The sequence below is a fragment of the Heliangelus exortis genome, chromosome 3 (assembly GCF_036169615.1).
Source record: "Heliangelus exortis chromosome 3, bHelExo1.hap1, whole genome shotgun sequence".
NCBI classification, from domain to species: domain Eukaryota; kingdom Metazoa; phylum Chordata; class Aves; order Apodiformes; family Trochilidae; genus Heliangelus; species Heliangelus exortis.
In genome coordinates, this window is record NC_092424.1 from 113,963,082 (window position 1) to 113,980,549 (window position 17,468).

The window sequence follows — 17,468 nt, forward strand, 5'->3', positions numbered from 1 at the left end:
GGAGATGCTGTCAGTGTCCCTTGTCCTGCTCAAATCCCCCAGCCCAGCTTTTTATTCCTCTGGGAGGAAGAATGGAGAAGTTTTAAACATGAAGCTCTTGGAGCAACATCTCCCCTTGGTTATTTCTACACCAGAGGAGCAAAAAGTGTTCCCTGGCAGGAGACTTGGTTTCTGCTTCCCAGCAGCTCAGCACCAGAGCAAGAGGAAAATGAAGTCCCTTAATGCTTGTGGTCAAAAGGTGGTGGTGGGGAAGTGTTATTTAGGATCTCTTTGGGAGAGAAAACACAGAAAAGCTGCCTTGAAGTGAAAAAATAATAAATATTGCACAGAGCAGAGGAAAAAAAACCACTTTCAAACAGGACAGCTGTGAGGTGAGGTTACAGAGGAGCACCCTTGGGGGCTTTCATTTCATGGGTTTGTGTCCTGACACCCCCTGAGGAGCTCAGGCAGCAGCAAGGAAATAAAACTGAATCCTGGCAACACCAGAGGAGCCCAAGGGAGCTCCAGGTTGGTCTCCTTGGAGAACCTGGCAGCTGTGGTGGCTCTGACTCCATCAAGTGACCAAGCACTTCTTGGGGTGAGCAGCAAAACTCCCCTTGAAATCACCCCAAGTCTGGCTGAGGGGAGGAGGGGAAGGGCTGAGAGGCAGCCATGGTGAGGGGTGAGCTGCTCCTTCCTCCTCCTCCTCCTCCTCCTCCTTGGGGCAGAAATCTTCTCCTGCTTGCAAATAGGCAGGGTCACCCACAGCTGAGGACAGTCCCCAACAAGGGACCTCACCCAGAGCTTGCCTGAGCAGAGGGATGGGAGAGAGGGGAGTGGGTTGAGGTCCTGCAGCCTTTGGGGCTTCTTCCCAACAAGTTGGGCTTGGGGAGATGGAAGGAGGTGGTGGCAGAGGACTCTGTGATGTGAGGAGGAGGTGGGTGCCCTGGGGACACCACTCTTGTCCCCATGACAGGTTGGGGAGGTAAAGAACACTCCTGATGCCATTCTCTCCTTTCAGTAAAACCAGAGAGGTTTTCCTCAAGCAACTCCCCTTTCCCTCACAGTCCAAAGCAGCATCCTTGGGTGTCACCTGGAAGGAAGGAGCCAGCTCTGAGCAGGGAGCTGAACCACCCCTGGAGCTCAGGAGTTGCAGAGATGGCTCCAGGACAACCCCCCAGGACTCACAACCCCCTGGCTCTCCTGACCATGCCCCTCCACCCACCACACCAAGGCTTTCAGTTCACACCCTCAGCAGTCCTAAGCTGCTGCTGGGAGCCTCCGTGTCCAGGCTGCTGGTGAAGTGTGAGGAGCAGAGGGGTGTCCCACGCTTGCCTGGGACCCGGGTGGGATGGGGGGAAGGTTTTCCAGCTCCCTGGGGTTCTGTTCCCTATTTGATGTTTTTGAGCAGCGAGGTCCGGGCGTTCACCACGGCTTTGAAGGCATCTTCACTGCCAGGAGCCACACACTTGTCAGGGTGCAGCAGCACAGCCAGCTTCCTGTAGGCCTTGTTCACCTCATCCCTAGGAGACACAACAAGGATCAGGGATGGAGCTGCTGGGAGGGCTGGAGCAGCTCTGCTCTGGAGCCAGGCTGAGAGAGTTGGGGGTGTTGAGGCTGGAGAAGAGAAGGCTGCAACGGGGAGACCTTAGAGCACCTTCCAGTGCCTGAAGGGGCTCCAGGAAAGCTGGGGAGGGACTTGGGACAAGGGCCTGGAGGGATGGGACCCTGCGAGGGGGAAGGGTTTGCAGCTGGGAGAGGGGAGATGGAGAGGAGATCTTGGGCAGGGAGGGAGGGAGGGAGGGAGGGAGGGAGGGAGAAATTGTTTGGTTGGACTTGGTGATCTCAGAGGTCCTTTCCAGCCATGAGCATTCTGTGATTCTCAGGTGTGGGACATGGGTTAGTGGTGGCCTGGAATAAGGTGATGTCCTGGCTGGGCTGGAGTGGGATAGGACAAGGGGGAAGGGTTTGGAGCTGGGAGAGGGGAGCTGGGGATGAGATGGGAGGGAGGAATTCCTTGGGGTGAGGGTGCTGAGCCCCTGGTTGCCCAGGTTGCCCAAGGAAGCTGTGGCTGCCCCATCCCTGGCAGTGTCTCAGCCCAGGTTGGATGGGGCTTGGAGCCCCCTGGGCTGGGGAGGGGTCCCTGACCATGACAGGGGGGCACTGGGTGGTCTCTGAGGTCCCTTCCCACCCAAACCAGTCTGGGATTCTATGATTTTCTTGGGACTGGAAAGAATGGAGCCATTCCATGCTGGAGATGAGGATGATGGGGAAGGATTTAGCCCATGAGGATTCTTCACCAGGTTTGGGGGGCTTAAGGGCTTCTGGTTCTGTCCTTGGCACCACAGAGCCTGGAGACACCATGGGAGGTGATGCTGCCCTTGGGAGGTGTCCCTGCCCACGCAGGAGGTTGGAACTGGATGAGCTTTAAGGTCTCTTCCCCCCAAACCAGCCTGGGAGCTGTGACTGAGGGGCCCCAGGTGAGGGCCAGGAGCTCCCTGGCTCTGCAGACACTTTTGAACCTTTTTTCTTGCTCGCTTTGAGGGTGACTGGAAAAAAAGTTGAATAAAAGCCCCCAGGCCCATCCTGGTGAGGCAGGAGCAGAGGAGGAGAAGGAGAAGGAGGAGGAGGAGGAGGAGGAGAAGGCCTCTCCTGGGACAGATCCACCCCCTGCCCCACAGGGGCTGTGGCAGCAGCAGCTCTCCCAGCCTGGCAGGCAGGCACGTGCCTGTGCTGTGTGCCCTGGGTGCTGGGAGGCAGCAGGGTGGGAGCAGAAATCTGGGAGACAGCGTGGGGGCACCTGCACCCTGACTCAGCCTGGCATCAAACACCACCTACACACCCCAGGAGAAGGCTCTGCAGAGCACTGCAGCTTTTGAAGCCTGGGGTGCTGGTCCAAGGCAGACAAATCAGCTCCAGCTGCAGGTGGAGGAGAGAGAGAGAGAGAGAGAGGGGCACTTGCTGAGGGGTGGGGGGTGAGTCCACTCGTGCTGGTAACCACAGCACAAAGTGCTCTGCAGTGCTGCTGATCTCCTCCCCACGGATCTGAGGGGCTGGAGGAGGGGTTGAGGCTCCACATCTCCATTTCTGAGGGCCAACGGGAGGATTTGCAGAGTCCTGAGTGATTGATGTTGGCCAAAAATCTGCTCTCCAGCTCCTCCACAAGGGGGAGGGCAAGGGTAAGTTTTTGTGTTTCAGAGAGAAGAGAGCAAGGCACAGCTCGGGGAGCTTGTCTGAGCTGCCCAAGTCATGGAGCACAACTGGGAGATTCAGTATCAAACCCCTTACACAGAGCAACTCCACCTGGCAGAGGTCCTCTGAGGACAACGTAAGAAAACTTGTCCTGTGGGAGCACCATTTCCAGCTGGGAGAGCTGTAACATCAATCTGGTTTTATTTTTCTTTTTTTTTTTTTTGATTACGTGGGCAGCAGCTTCACAGCAGCTTAAAAGCTTCTCCAGATCTGGAGAGCAAGGAGAGGAAAGCTGGAGCTGCTCCAAACACCTCTGTCAAGTGAGTGACCAGCAAGGGGCTCAGCACGGAGGCAGGGTTGAATTCCTCATGTTTGTCATTCCTTCCTGACTCTTTTCCTTTTCTTTTTTTTTTTCTTTTCCTTTTTTCCTTTCCCTTTCCTCTTCCTTTCCTTTCCATTCCTTTCCTTTTTCCTTTCCTTTCCTTTCCTTTCCTTTCCTTTCCTTTCCTTTCCTTTCCTTTCCTTTCCTTTCCTTTCCTTTCCTTTCCTTTTCTTTCCTTTTTCCTTTCCCTTTCCTTTTCCCTTTCCTTTTTCCTTTCCCTTTCCCTTTCCTTTTCCTTTCCTTTTTCCTTTTCCTTTTTTCCTTTCCATTTTTCCTTTCCTTTTTTCCTTTCCTTTTTTCCTTTTCCCTTTCCTTTTTTCCTTTTCCCTTTCCTTTTCCCTTTTCTTTCCCTTTCCTTTCTTCCCTTTCCTTTTCCTTTTCCCTTTCCCTTTCCCTTTCCCTTTCCCTTTCCCTTTCCCTTTCCTCTTTCCTTTCCTTTCCTTTCCTTTCCTTTCCTTTCCTTTCCTTTCCTTTCCTTTCCTTTCCTTTCCTTTCCTTTCCTTTCCTTTCCTTTCCTTTCCTTTCTCCTTTCCTTTTTCTTCTTTCTTTTCCTTTGTTTTGTTTTGTTTTTTTTTTTTAAGTGGAAACTTGTTGCTCAGAACTGAAATTTTGCCCTGCCTCCCAGTTCTGTGGCTCGAGATGAACCACTGACGCCTCCCTGCGAGACGACCCGGGGCAGGGGACAAGTGACAGATGAGGGAGGGGTGGGCAAACCCTGATGTCCCCCTCACCTGGTGGCTCCAGGTTTGACCCCCAGCATGTCCCAGCTGTCCTTGCTGCTGCGGATCCTGCGGATGGCATCTGCCTGCTCCTTGGTGAAGCCCATCCCCAGGCTGGAGGGGGGACGCTTCCCGCCGTTGTCACACAGGTCGATGATGGCCGAGTAAAAACTCTGAGGAAACACAGGGGGAAAACTCCTGAAGTGGTGGCAGTGTCCAGGAGACCCCCCCCAAAACCTTGGATTTGGGGTTATTTGATGATTGAAGGTGGTGGGATAGCCCCACAGGGGGGGATCTGGTCCCTGCAAGGACCTGCAACTGTCCCACGGTAGTTTCAGACCCAGCTCAGTGCCAGACAGGAATCACAGAATTCCAGAATGGTTTGGGTGGAAATGGACCTTAAAAATTATCCATTTCCCACCCCCCGCATGGTCAGGGACCTCTCCCCCAGCCCAGGGTGCTCCAAGGATGGCATCTGCCTGCTCCTTGGTGAAGCCCACCCCCAGGCTGGAGGGGGGACGCTTCCCGCCGTTGTCACACAGGTCGATGATGGCCGAGTAAAAACTCTGAGGAAACACAGGGGGAAAACTCCTGAGGTGGTGAAACTGTCCAGGAGACCCCCCCAAAACCTTGGATTTGGGGTTATTTGATGATTGAGGGTGGTGGGATAGCCCCACAGGGGGGGGGAATCTGGTCCCTGCAAGGACCTGCAACTGTCCCACGGTTGTCTCAGACCCAGCTCAGTGCCAGACAGGAATCAGAGAATTCCAGAATGGTTTGGGTTGAAAGGGACCTTAAAAATTATCCATTTCCCACCCCCCGCATGGTCAGGGACCCCTCCCCCAGCCCAGGGGGCTCAAAGCCCCATCCAACCTGGGCTGAGACACTGCCAGGGATGGGGCAGCCACAGCTTCCTTGGGCAACCTGTTCCAGTCTCTCACCACCCTCAAATTCAAGAATTTCCTCCCCATCTCCAACCCCAATCTCCCCTCTTCCAGTTTTAACCCATTTCCCTTGTCCTCTCCCTACCCCCCTGTGTCCAAAGCCCTCCCCCAGCTTTCTTGGAGCCCCTTCAGATATTGGGAGGTTGCTCTGAGCTCACCTGGGAGCCTCCTCTTCTCCAGGCTGAACAACCCCAAGCCCTCAGCCTGGCTTCCCAGGGAGGTGCTCAGCCCTCTGAGCATTTGAGTGGCTCTGCTCTGGACACCTTCCAGGAGCTCTGTGTCCTTCTGCTGTTGGGGACTCCAGAACTGGACACACAACTCCAGGTGGGGTCTCAGCAGAGCAGAGCAGAGGGGGAGAATCCCCTCCCTCGACCCCTGTCTGTGCTTCTTTTGCTGCAGCCCAGGACATGGTTGGGTTCTGGGCTCCAAGCACACCCTGAGGGCTCATGTTGAGCTTCTGCTCCACCACCCCCACCCCCAAGTCCTTCTCCTCAGGGCTGCCCTCAATCCTTTCTCCTCCCAACCTCTATTTCTCCATGGGATTGCCTCCACCCAGCTGCACAACCTTGCCCTTGGCTGTGTTGAAGGGATGATATGGGCAGCTCTGCTTTCTCTTCCAGAGCAGCAGCAGGGATCATCAGCTCTGAGCCAGGGCAAGCTCAGGACTGGGAAGGACCAACAGTGACCCTGAGCTGAACAGCTCCAGCTTTGTCACCAGGAAGACACCACTGGGGCAGATGGCCAACAGGTTTTGAGGAATCTTGGCATCTCATGAGAAATTCCACCATCAAATCCTGACTCTGTATGGCATCCATGCCCTCAGCACCTTCCTTCCCCCTCACCTGAAACATCTCGTTGATCCCTTCTCCTGTTTGTGCCGAGGTCTCAAAGTAAAGGAATCCTCTGCTCTCTGCCCAGAGCCTCCCCTCGCTCTCATCCACACTGCGGTGCTTGGGGCAGTCGATCTGGAGAGGGAGAGAGGGGAGGTGAGAGCCAGGAGGGGCTTGGAGGCACCAGGAGCAGCACAGCCCCCTGAGTCTGGCAGCAGGCAAGGGGCACAGCTGGCTGGAGAGGTTGTGTGCTCCTCCTCATGGAGCCCCAGACTGCTTTGGGTGGGAAGGGACCCTAAAGGTCACCTCATTCCACCCCCTGCCATGGTCAGGGACCCCTCCCCCAGCCCAGGGGGCTCCAAGCCCCATCCAACCTGGGCTGAGACACTGCCAGGGATGGGGCAGCCACAGCTTCCTTGGGCAACCTGGGCAACCAGGGGCTCAGCACCCTCACCCCAAGCAATTTCTCCCTCCCATCTCAGCCCCAGCTCCCCTCTCCCAGCTCCAAACCCTTCCCCTTGTCCTATCCCACTCCAGCCCAGCCAGGACATCACCTTATTCCAGGCCACCACTAACCCATGGCCCACACCTGAGAATCACAGAATGCTCATGGCTGGAAAGGACCTCTGAGATCACCAAGTCCAACCAAACAATTTCTCCCTCCCTTCCTCCCTCCCTCCCTGCCCAAGATCTCCTCTCCATCTCCCCTCTCCCAGCTCCAAACCCTTCCCCCTCGCAGGGTCCCATCCCTCCAGGCCCTTGTCCCAAGTCCCTCCCCAGCTTTCCTGGAGCCCCTTCAGGCACTGGAAGGTGCTCTAAGGTCTCCCCGTTGCAGCCTTCTCTTCTCCAGCCTCAACACCCCCAACTCTCTCAGCCTGGCTCCAGAGCAGAGCTGCTCCAGCCCTCCCAGCAGCTCCAGGGCCTCCTCTGCACTGGCTCCAACAGCTCCATGTCCATCCTGAAGGGATGGAGGCCGTGTGGAAAGAAAGCACAAAAAATGTCTGTGAAAAGGCCTCTGAGTTTAGCAAATCCAGAGCCAATGCCACCTATAGTTGGTGTCTTCCTGAGTGAAGTGTGGCCACCACATTCTCTAAACCCCCTTCAAATGTGGCTCCTCACACCCAGATCTTTCCCTTCAAAAACCTTCCCTACAACCTAACAACCTTCCCCTTGCTGCAGCTGGAGCTCAACAGCTTGGGAACATCCCAAGTGTTGGAGGTGAGGATGGTGGCACAGCTTGGGTCCCCCCCCAGCACCCACCTTGTTGGCACAGACAACGAAGACAATGTTCTCCATGTTCCCATGGGGGCCCAGCTCCTGCTTCATCTCAGCCAACCAGGCATCCAGGGCATCAAAAGACTCCTTCTGTCCAACATCATAGACCAGGATGACTCCCTGAGTGTCCTTGTAGAACTCGTTCCTCACCTGTGGGGACAGAGGCACCCAGGTGATTCCCTGGCACTTCTTGGTTCTCTGACAGAAATGTCACCTCCACACAAAGGGAAGATGGGAGAAACAAAGGGAACCAAATGATCCCCTTCACTGTGGAGAAGACAGTTTCTGTTTCCAGACAGAAAGGGACCTGGGAGTCTGGATTGCCAGGAAGCTGAAGAGGAGCCAGCAGTGTGCCCAGGTGGCCAAGAAGGCCAATGGCATCCTGGGCTGTGTCAGGAAGAGCGTGGCCAGCAGGTCCAGGGAAGGGATTCTGCCCCTGTGCTCAGCCCTGGGGAGGCCACAGCTTGAGTCCTGTGTCCAGTTCTGGGCCCCTCAGCTCAGGAAGGAGCTTGAGGTGCTGGAGCAGGTCCAGAGAAGAGCAAGGAGGCTGGGAAGGGATCCAGCACAAGTGCTGTGAGGAAGGGCTGAGGGAGCTGGGGGTGTTGAGGCTGGAGAAGAGGAGGCTCAGGGGAGACCTCATCACTCTCTCCAACTCCCTGAAAGGAGGTTGGAGCCAGGGGGGGGTTGGGCTCTTTTCCCAGGCAACTCTCAGCAAGACAAGAGGGCACAAGAGGTCTCAAGTTGTGCCAGGGGAGGTTTAGGTTGGACATGAGAAAGAATTTCTTTCTGGAGAGGGTGATCAGGCATTGGAATGGGCTGCCCAGGGAAGGGGTGGATTCTCCATCCCTGGAGATATTTCAAAAGAGCCTGGATGTGGCACTCAGTGCCATGGGCTGGGAACCACGGGGGGAGTGGATCAAGGGTTGGACTTGATGAGCTCTGAGGTCCCTTCCAACCCAGCCCATTCTGTGATTCTCTGAAGTGAAGAGGTGGTGGGAAGGCTTTCCCTCATGAAATCCTCCCTTCCAGACAAAGAGCACAGACCCAGAGTGGCAGACAAGGTATGGGACCAAGTCCTGGGCAGACTGGAAGCTCTCAGTTGAGCAGGAGACCCACATGTGTGAGGCAGCAGAGGACAAGGAGGATCCAGGAGCTGGCAGTGGACATGTCCAAGCTCAGCTACTGCTGGGACCCACAGGGTGTCTGTCTGTGCATGTAGAAGTGTCTGTCCCAGCAGCTGGGGCTTGGATGCCCAGTGCCCGCAACTGGGGAGACTGGGGATCCCCAGGACAGCTGCTGGGTGAGGGTGGAAGTTCAGCTGCAGGACAGGAACTGGACTAGAGCACACTTCTTCAGCTGGAAGAGGGCTCCAACCATTATCTGCCTGACCTGACAATAAGGGATGGTATTTGGGACACTGAAAGCCTCAAGTGACAGCCTTGGGCCAGGGGCCACCTCTCTCAGAAGCCTCTTCTGGTGTCTGACCACCCTCCCAGGGAAGAAATGCTTCCTGCTGTCCAGTGTGAACCTCCTCAGGCACAGCTCAGGCCCCTTACACTTCCCACTTATGCTCTTCACACTCATGGCCTTTCCTCTCTTGTCTCTCCTAAGGATTGGTTTTGGCAAGGCCAGAAATTCAGTCCATGGGAGCAGCTCAGCCACCTGCAGGGAGAACTGTGCCACCTCTGCTGACCACATCTGCACCAGGGCAGAGCCTCTGCAGGCTTCTGTCCCTCTAATTCCTTCTGCTCTCAGCTCTGTCCCCCACCCCATCTCCCTCCTGGTCTTTATCCATTCCATATTCCCTCATTCCAGGCTGTTCTTATGTCCTGGTTTGGGGCAGGATAAAGGGGATTTTCTGTCCTGTCCTTTTGCTTCCAGCTCAGTCTCTTGTCAGGAGCTGCACTTGCTGAAATGAACAGCAAGTTTCTCAGGCAGTGGCTGCTGCTGGGACTGAGCCCACTCCATGGTTATAGTTACAGCAGAACCAAGGAACTGCTCAGCTCTGAGCAACATTTTGCCCTCCAGAAGGAGAAAAGGAGTAAAAAGGTCCCACCTGGAACCCTCCCTTAGGGAGGAAGGGACAAGAGAAATGACCAGAATTGGCCAAACAGAGGATTCCATCCCACACACCTCATACTCAGGAGAAATCTGAGGGATCACCAGGGTCAAACCCCTTCCTGCTTCCCCTTCTTCCCCTCTCCCTGTTTGTTTTGGCATCCTGGGAGGATTCCATCCCTTCCTCTGCCTGTGCTCCTGATCCATGCCAGCCTGAATCTGTGTGTTCCTGCCTCCAGCTCCCAACTGCTGCTGAGCCCAGGATTCCAGCCTGGACTTTCCCAGGGCTGCCCTGCAGCCTCAGTGGGGATGGGAGAGTTATTGGGGAGAGGGGGGAGGAACCTGGGATCCATTTTCCTGTCTATTTGTACAGATTCAGTCATTTTTCCTATTTATCATTACTGTCCCATTAAAGCTGTGTAGTTCAGTTCCCAACCCATCAGTCTCTCTCCCTTCTTCTCTCTCCTTTCTTTATCAGGGGGGAGAGAGAGATTAATAGACAGCATTATTTGGTTTAATTTATTAAACCAAATGTTATTGGGTTTAATTGCTGGGCCAGTGCTAAACCCTGACACCTTCATTCATTCATTCCATGGTGATTTGCTCTACATCAGGACTGACAAACCCCACTTGAGATTTGTAGTTCTACCCACAGAGAACTCCTTGGTGTGCCCAGAACTTCAGAAGATGCCACAAGCAGATGTTGAGGACACAAGGGAGGAACAAGAAGCTTTGGAGCAGGCAGATAAATAAGAGCCAAGAGCCAGGGACTCACCTGGCCAGTGCAAACCATGATGTTCCAGTCCCCATCATGCCTGGAAGGGTTTCAAAGCCATGGAGCTGAGGGACAGGGGTGGCCTCAGCAGAGCTGGGGGGATGGTTGGACTTCATGATCTTCAAGGTCTTTCCCAACCCAAAAAGTTCTACATTTCTAAGTGGCTTAACCCAACTGACCCTTGGCAGTGCTGGGGGAAGGGTTGGATTCCATCTGAAGGGTTTTTTCCAACCCAAACCACTCTGTGCTTCCTCAGTTTTGTGTCACTCTTTTGTCCTTGCTCACCTTCTCTTGGTCACGTTGCCATCTGTCATCTTACAAACTGCTCTTCCCTAACATTCCCTATTTTTTTTTTTTTATTAGTGGCAGAACAATGCTTTGCCAAGCATTGACAGATTATTTATAATTAAGTAGCAGTATGGATTAGGTTGTTAAAACAACAAGATTAGACTGGATAAATATTTAATGTTCCTCTCTTACCCTCCTGGCCCCACTTCATTACCTTGTTTATACATTGGAAACAAATGGGATCAGCAACAAAGTCCATCATTCCCTTCCTGACAGCTCTCCAAAATGGATGGAGTGTTCAAATCAAGGTGTTCAAACCCTAAATGTTTCTCCTGGTAAGGGAAAACTGATTGTTTTGCTGAAAACACTGAGGTTTAAATTGTATTTAAAAAGACCCCAGCCCAGAAATCATGGTTGGGGCAGAAAAAGGTGGGTGAAGAATGCAAAAATGAGTGAGGAAGAGGTGCAGAGGTGTAGGGGGGTAATTGTCCAAAGATTCCTTGGCCCAGGTCCCTCTCAGGAGGGACACAAGTTGTTTTTCTGGTTATTTTTTTTAATAAATAAGATTTGATACCTAAAGAGGAAATCTTGGACTGAACCTGAGGGGAACTGGAGGTGAAAATGTGGGTGTGAAAGCTCTGTGGTGAGAACAGGAGTGTTTGTGATCTGTAGAGCAAATAATGTACACAGGGAAGGGAGAACTTCAGTTGGGAAGGATCCAGAATGATCATTGAGTCCAACTGTAAGTGTTTTACAGCAGTTTGGTCCTGGAGGAAAAATCCAGGGATCTCCAAATCTGAGGAAATTTAACCTGAGGATGGGGCAGATTTAAGAGCACAAGGAGGCATTTTGAAACCAGGCTGGGATGAGAGGAGGCTTGTGCCAGAAAATGTTACAAATGTTACACTCACAGTTTATGAGCAAGATTTTGGGTTATTCTTTCTGGCAAAGTTACTTCTGGTTTTTTAGGTTTCAGTTTTAATCTGTTGGTTTTTCTTCTATCAGCCAGAGAGACCAAGATGAGGCCACAGGGGCTGTGTCAGCACTGGCTGTTCCTCTCTGTGCATACACACACATCCACGTGTACAGAACCATGGAATCCCAGAATCCCAGAGTGGTTCGGGTGGGAAGGAACCCAAAGGTCACCTCATTCCACCCCCTGCATGGTCAGAGACCCCTCCCCCAGCCCAGGGGGCTCCAAGCCCCATCCAACCTGGGCTGAGACACTGCCAGGGATGGGGCAGCCACAGCTTCCTTGGGCAACCTGGGCAACCAGGGGCTCAGCACCCTCACCCCAAGCAATTTCTCCCTCCCATCTCAGCCCCAGCTCCCCTCTCCCAGCTCCAAACCCTTCCCCCTTGTCCTATCCCACTCCAGCCCAGCCATGACATCACCTTATTCCAGGCCACCACTAACCCATGTCCCACACCTGAGAATCACAGAATGCTCATGGCTGGAAAGGACCTCTGAGATCACCAAGTCCAACCAAACAATTTCTCCCTCCCTCCCTCCCTCCCTGCCCAAGATCTCCTCTCCATCTCCCCTCTCCCAGCTGCAAACCCTTCCCCCTCGCAGGCTCCCATCCCTCCAGGCCCTTGTCCCAAGTCCCTCCCCAGCTTTCCTGGAGCCCCTTCAGGCACTGGAAGGTGCTCTAAGGTCTCCCCGTTGCAGCCTTCTCTTCTCCAGCCTCAACACCCCCAACTCTCTCAGCCCTTGGATCATTGCTGTGGCCTCCTCTGGATCCCCTCCAACAGCTCCACACCTTCCCTGTGCTCAGGGAGTAGACCTGTGCTCTAGAGGTGTTCTGGGTGTGCCTGCAGGGGATCCACAGCTCGTTCTGACCTCAGAGCACAGGGCTGGGGCAGCTCCTCCTCTGTCAGGCTCCTGGGTTTGGCAGCCCTGAGCAGAGGGATCACTGCTGACAGAGCAGCAGTGGGGGTTCCAGTCCTGACCTGCAGGAGGTGTCCATGGCAGGAAAGGAAGGGGTGTTTTGCAGCACAAAATCCCAAAAGTTGTATTTTTAAGAGTCCTCAACCCAGTTTCAAATAAGAGGAAAGTTGAGAGGTGCCAAATCTGCAGGGTGGTGCCCATCTGCCTCACCTCGTAGAAGAAGGGGTGTCCTGCCATGTCAAAGATGTTCACCTTCATCTCTCGGTCTCTGATCTGCACTCTGGAAGAGAAGTGGGAAATGCATGAGACAGCTCCAGCTCAGCACCTGTGAGCAGGGACAGAAAAATCAGGAAGAAGCTGGGAAGGGACTTGGGACAAGGGCCTGGAGGGATGGGACCCTGCGAGGGGGAAGGGTTTGCAGCTGGGAGAGGGGAGATGGAGAGGAGATCTTGGGCAGGGAGGGAGGGAGGGAGGGAGGGAGAAATTGTTTGGTTGGACTTGGTGATCTCAGAGGTCCTTTCCAGCCATGAGCATTCTGTGATTCTCAGGTGTGGGCCATGGGTTAGTGGTGGCCTGGAATAAGGTGATGTCCTGGCTGGGCTGGAGTGGGATAGGACAAGGGGGAAGGGTTTGGAGCTGGGAGAGGGGAGCTGGGGCTGAGATGGGAGGGAGAAATTGCTTGGGGTGAGGGTGCTGAGCCCCTGGTTGCCCAGGTTGCCCAAGGAAGCTGTGGCTGCCCCATCCCTGGCAGTGTCTCAGCCCAGGTTGGATGGGGCTTGGAGCCCCCTGGGCTGGGGGAGGGGTCCCTGACCATGGTTTGGGTTGGATCTCGATGATCTTTATGGTCCCTTCCCACCCAAACCAGTCTGGGATTCTGGGATTCTGATTTTCTTGGGATTGGAAAGAATGGAGCCATTCCATGCCTGGAGATGAGGATGAGGGGGCAGGATTTAGCCCCATGAGGATTCTTCACCAGGTTTTGGGGGCTTAAGGGCTTCTGGTTCTGTCCTTGGCACCACAGAGCCTGGAGACACCATGGGAGGTGATGCTGCCCTTGGGTTTCACCCCAACTTTTCGGTGAGGAAATTGGTGAGGAATATGTAAAGAGGTGATAAAAAGAAGCAAGAAACTTCTCCCTGCCAGGGGAGGTTTAGGTTGGAGCTGGGGAAGAATTTCTGCCTGGAAAGGGTTGTCAGGGCCTGGCCCAGGCTGCCCAGGGCAGGGCTGGAGTCCCCATCATGCCTGGAGGGGTTTCAGAGAAAGCCCTGGGGAGGTGGGGATGAGGGACATGGGGCAGGGCTGGGGGAAGGGTTGGACTCAGTGTTCTTAAAGGCCTTTTCTAACCACAGTTCTTTGATTCCCTGACTCTCTTCCCTGCTGACTCTCCTCTGGGTCAGCCCTGCAGTATTTGGGATCACCACGTGGTGCCCGTGATTCAGATGTTCCCATCCTTGGGATAAAAACCTCTGAGCCTGGGCTGCTCACGCACCAACACTTCTCAGACCGAGGTGGCCCTGGATGAGCTTTAGGGCCCCTTCCCACCCACACCAGTCCGGAATTCTATGAAGTGCTGAGGATTAATATCCAGAAAACAGCCTGCAGACCCCCTCCTGGCACCTCACCCCCCTCCCCTGGCTCCTCAGCACCCCAGGATCTTACTTGGTGACTCCGTAGTCGATCCCGATGGTCGCCAGGTACTTGGGCACAAACCTCTTCTCACAGTAACGTTTGATAATGCAGCTCTGGGGGAGGGGACAGGGCAGCCTCAGCAGGGGGGCACCACACACCACAACATCCACATTCCTTGGGAAATTCACCCCCCAGCCCCCCGCCTGCCTGCAGGGACCCTGCCTCCACCCTAAGCTAATTAAAAGACAATTAGAATCGGCAAACTTTACCAGGAGTTGTTTTCTTGCAGCAGAGGAAGGAAAATGCAGGAATCCACCCCCTGGGTGTCTGTTAATATTTACTTTCTGGAGCCTGGAACGCCAAGGAATTCTGATTTATTCCTCTGGATAAAACCTCCAGCCCGGAGGAGCTGTGTGTTGAGGGACCTGAGGGCAGTCAGCTCCCCAGAAGCCATCAGGAACATTTTGGCAGCCCAAAAAGCAGGGTCAGGGGCACACCAGGCTCCTCCAGCCCCTGTTCTGCCTCTGACTGGCAGAGGTGCTGCTTGAGGAGAGCAGAGGACTGGGTTTCCACCGAGATATCCATGAGGAAAAATGTCACCTGCCACCTCTTTGCCCACTCATTCTGTCCTGCAAGATCCTTTTTTGTTATTTTCCTGCTGTCAAGTGAGGTATTTATCTGTGCCCAGAGTCCTCGTGCTCTCAACAGCTTCAAGAGGACTAAATTTATTCAGCAAACTTAACAGGGCAGCACCTCTGGACAAAAACTGCTTGGGAGAATGACAGAATCCTTTTGGTTGGAAAAGACCTTGAGGATCATCAGCTCCAACCCTTCCCCAGCCCTGCCCCATGTCCCTCATCCCCACATCCCCAGGGCTTTCTCTGAAACCCCTCCAGGCATGATGGGGACTCCAGCCCTGCCCTGGGCAGCCTGGGCCAGGCCCTGACAACCCTTTCCAGGGAGAAATTCTTCCCCAGCTCCAACCTAAACCTCCCCTGGCACCACTTGACTTGTGCCAAAAGTTCCTCTTCTCCCATCCCTTGTTCCTTGGGAGCAGAGCCCGACCCCCCCTGGCTCCAACCTCCTCTCAGGGGCTTGCAGAGAGCCACAAGGTCTCCCCTCAGCCTCCTCTGCTCCAGGATCAGCACCCACAGCTCCCTCAGATGCTCCTCACAACTTCTCCACACCCTCCTCCTTACTCTCCAGCCCCTTTGCTTCATGTTCTCCAGAATCTCCTTCTTAGTCTCCAGACCTTCTCCCTATTCTCCAGACTCCTCTCCATGTGCTCCAGACCTTTCTCCTTACTCTCCAGACCCTTCTCCATCTTCTCCAGCCCCTCCTCCTTACTCTCCAGCCCCTTCCCCAGCTCCATTCCCTTCTCTGGATGCACTCCATCCCCTCCAAGTCCTTCTGCTCCTTTGCTCCAAGCTCAACCCCCCAGCTCCCTCAAGCCTCTCCTGGCCAGACTTGTGCTCCGGACCCTCTTGCAGGGTCCTCTGCTCCAGGATCAGCACCCACAGCTCCCTCAGATGCTCCTCACAACTTCTCCAGACCCTTTTCCCCAGCTCTGTTGCCCTTCTCTGGACACCCTCCATCCTCTCCTTGTCCTTCTGGTTGTGTGAGGCCCAAAGCTGCAGACAGAATTCACGCCCTGGTGAAGATCTGGGTCATTCAGCACATCAGGACGGAGGCTCCTAAAGAAACCCTGACTGCAACCCAAGCATGGAGCACGCGGGGGGAGGTTCCCCCAGCAACCCTTGAAGAACACACTAAGGCCTGGATCCTCTTTTTTTTCCCTCAAGATGTTCCTCAGCAGCCGGGCCGCCCAGGGACATGCGGCAAGGTGAGGGGAACGCTGAGGAGAATGCTCGGAGGCCCCGGGGGCAGCTCCCGAAGGGGGAACGGGGAGCAGCTCCACAAGGGAGGGAGAGCTCCCGAGAGGGATTTTCGGGGCAGCCCCTGCCAGTGCCGGGGCGGAGGAGCAGAGAGAGCCCGGGGCTGAGCGTTCCGGAGGATCCTGGGCAGGGAGGAGCTGCTCACAGGCGACTCCGGCGGCCGCCATCTCACCCAGCGCTCCCTCCGTGCTGAGGCGATCGCTCCCGCCCCTCCTGTAGCCCCGCCCCCTCGCTCTGCAGCCAATGAAACGCGGCGCTACAAGAGGAAGCCCCGCCCCTCGAGCTGTCAATCATCCCTCCGCACGGCGCGGCCGCCCACTGATTGGCTTCCGCCGCTGTCCTTCAGCCCGCACTCGGCTCCCCATTGGCTAAGCCACCTGCCCGCCAAGGCCCGCCCGCCAATGGCAGCGCCTCACCTTGCCCACCTCCGCGTTGCCCATGGAGATGACTTTAATCCGCAGCGATTTCCGCGGTTCCTTCCGCTTCGGCGGATTCGCCTCCATGGCTGCTCCGGGGCCAGCGGGGAGCGGGGTCCGGAGAAAAGGGGCGGAAAGAGGGAGCGCGGTGGGGCCGGGGCCGCCTCACCGCCCCGCGGCTCCGCTCTGCGGTGGCTTCCGCCAACCGCCCCCCCCTCAGCTCTGAGGCCGAAGTTCTCGCGAGATTTGGCGAGAACGCGCGGGGCGGGAAACGCTGTGAGGGAGCGGGAGAGCCCTGAGGGGAGGGAGGGAGCGGCCATATCCCTCCCCTCCCGGTAAGGGAAATAAAATTTATTTATCGATATCTGTGTCACCATCGCCACCAGGGCACGTCCTGAAGTGCCTCATCCACCCGGGGTTTGCAGACCTCCAGGGCTGGGGACTCCAGCACCTCCCTGGGCAGCTGTTCCAGGACAGAAATCCTTCCTCAGCTCTGCTCTCCCCTCCCCTGGGGCAACTTCAGGCCATCTCCTCTGCTCCTGGCATTGGTCACTGGAGAGAAGAGCTCAGCACCCACCTCCCTACAACCTCCTTGCAGGGAGCTGCTCAGGGCAAGCAGCTCTCAGCCTCCTCCAAACTCAACTTTCCCATTGCCCTCAGCCTCTCCTCACAGGATTTCTGCTCCAGACCCTTCCCCATGTTCTCCATCCTTCCTTTATGTTCTCCAGACCTTCTGTATGTTCTCCAGACTCTCCTTCATCTCCAAACCCTTCTCCATGTTCTCCAGAACTTTCTCCTTACTCTCCAGACCTTCTCCATGTTCTCCAGGCCCTTCCCCATCTTCTCCATCCCCTTCCCCATGTTCTCCAAACACTTCTCCATGTTCTCCATCCCTTCTTTATGTTCTTCACACCCTTCTCCATCTTCTCCAGCCCCTTCCCCAGCTCCATTCCCTTCTCTGGACACTCTCCAGCCCCTCAATCTCCTTCTGCTCCTGAGGGGCCCAGAACTGACCCCAGGATTGGGGGTGCAGCCTCAGCAGTGCCCAGCACAGGGGATGATCCCTGTCCTGCTCCTGCTGCCCACACCTTTCCTTACAAAATCCAGGATTCTGGTGGCCACCTGGGCACACTGCTGGGTCACCTCCCTGGTGCTGCCTTTCTTGCCTACAAGAAAGCTGGGGGAGGGATTTTGAC

General features: G+C 55.3%; 1 protein-coding gene across 1 annotated transcript; it reads right to left on the reverse strand.

The window, feature by feature from the left end:
• Positions 1-239: 239 nt before the first annotated feature.
• DNAJC27 (DnaJ heat shock protein family (Hsp40) member C27) lies at positions 240-16,500 on the reverse strand. Its single transcript, XM_071742277.1, has 7 exons — positions 16,273-16,500; positions 13,992-14,074; positions 12,543-12,612; positions 7,307-7,471; positions 6,059-6,181; positions 4,285-4,445; positions 240-1,502 (listed from the first exon to the last, which is right to left on the reverse strand). The coding sequence occupies exons 1-7, from the start codon at positions 16,357-16,359 to the stop codon at positions 1,370-1,372; spliced, it is 822 nt and encodes a 273-aa protein (XP_071598378.1). The 5' UTR covers positions 16,360-16,500; the 3' UTR covers positions 240-1,369.
• Positions 16,501-17,468: the final 968 nt, after the last annotated feature.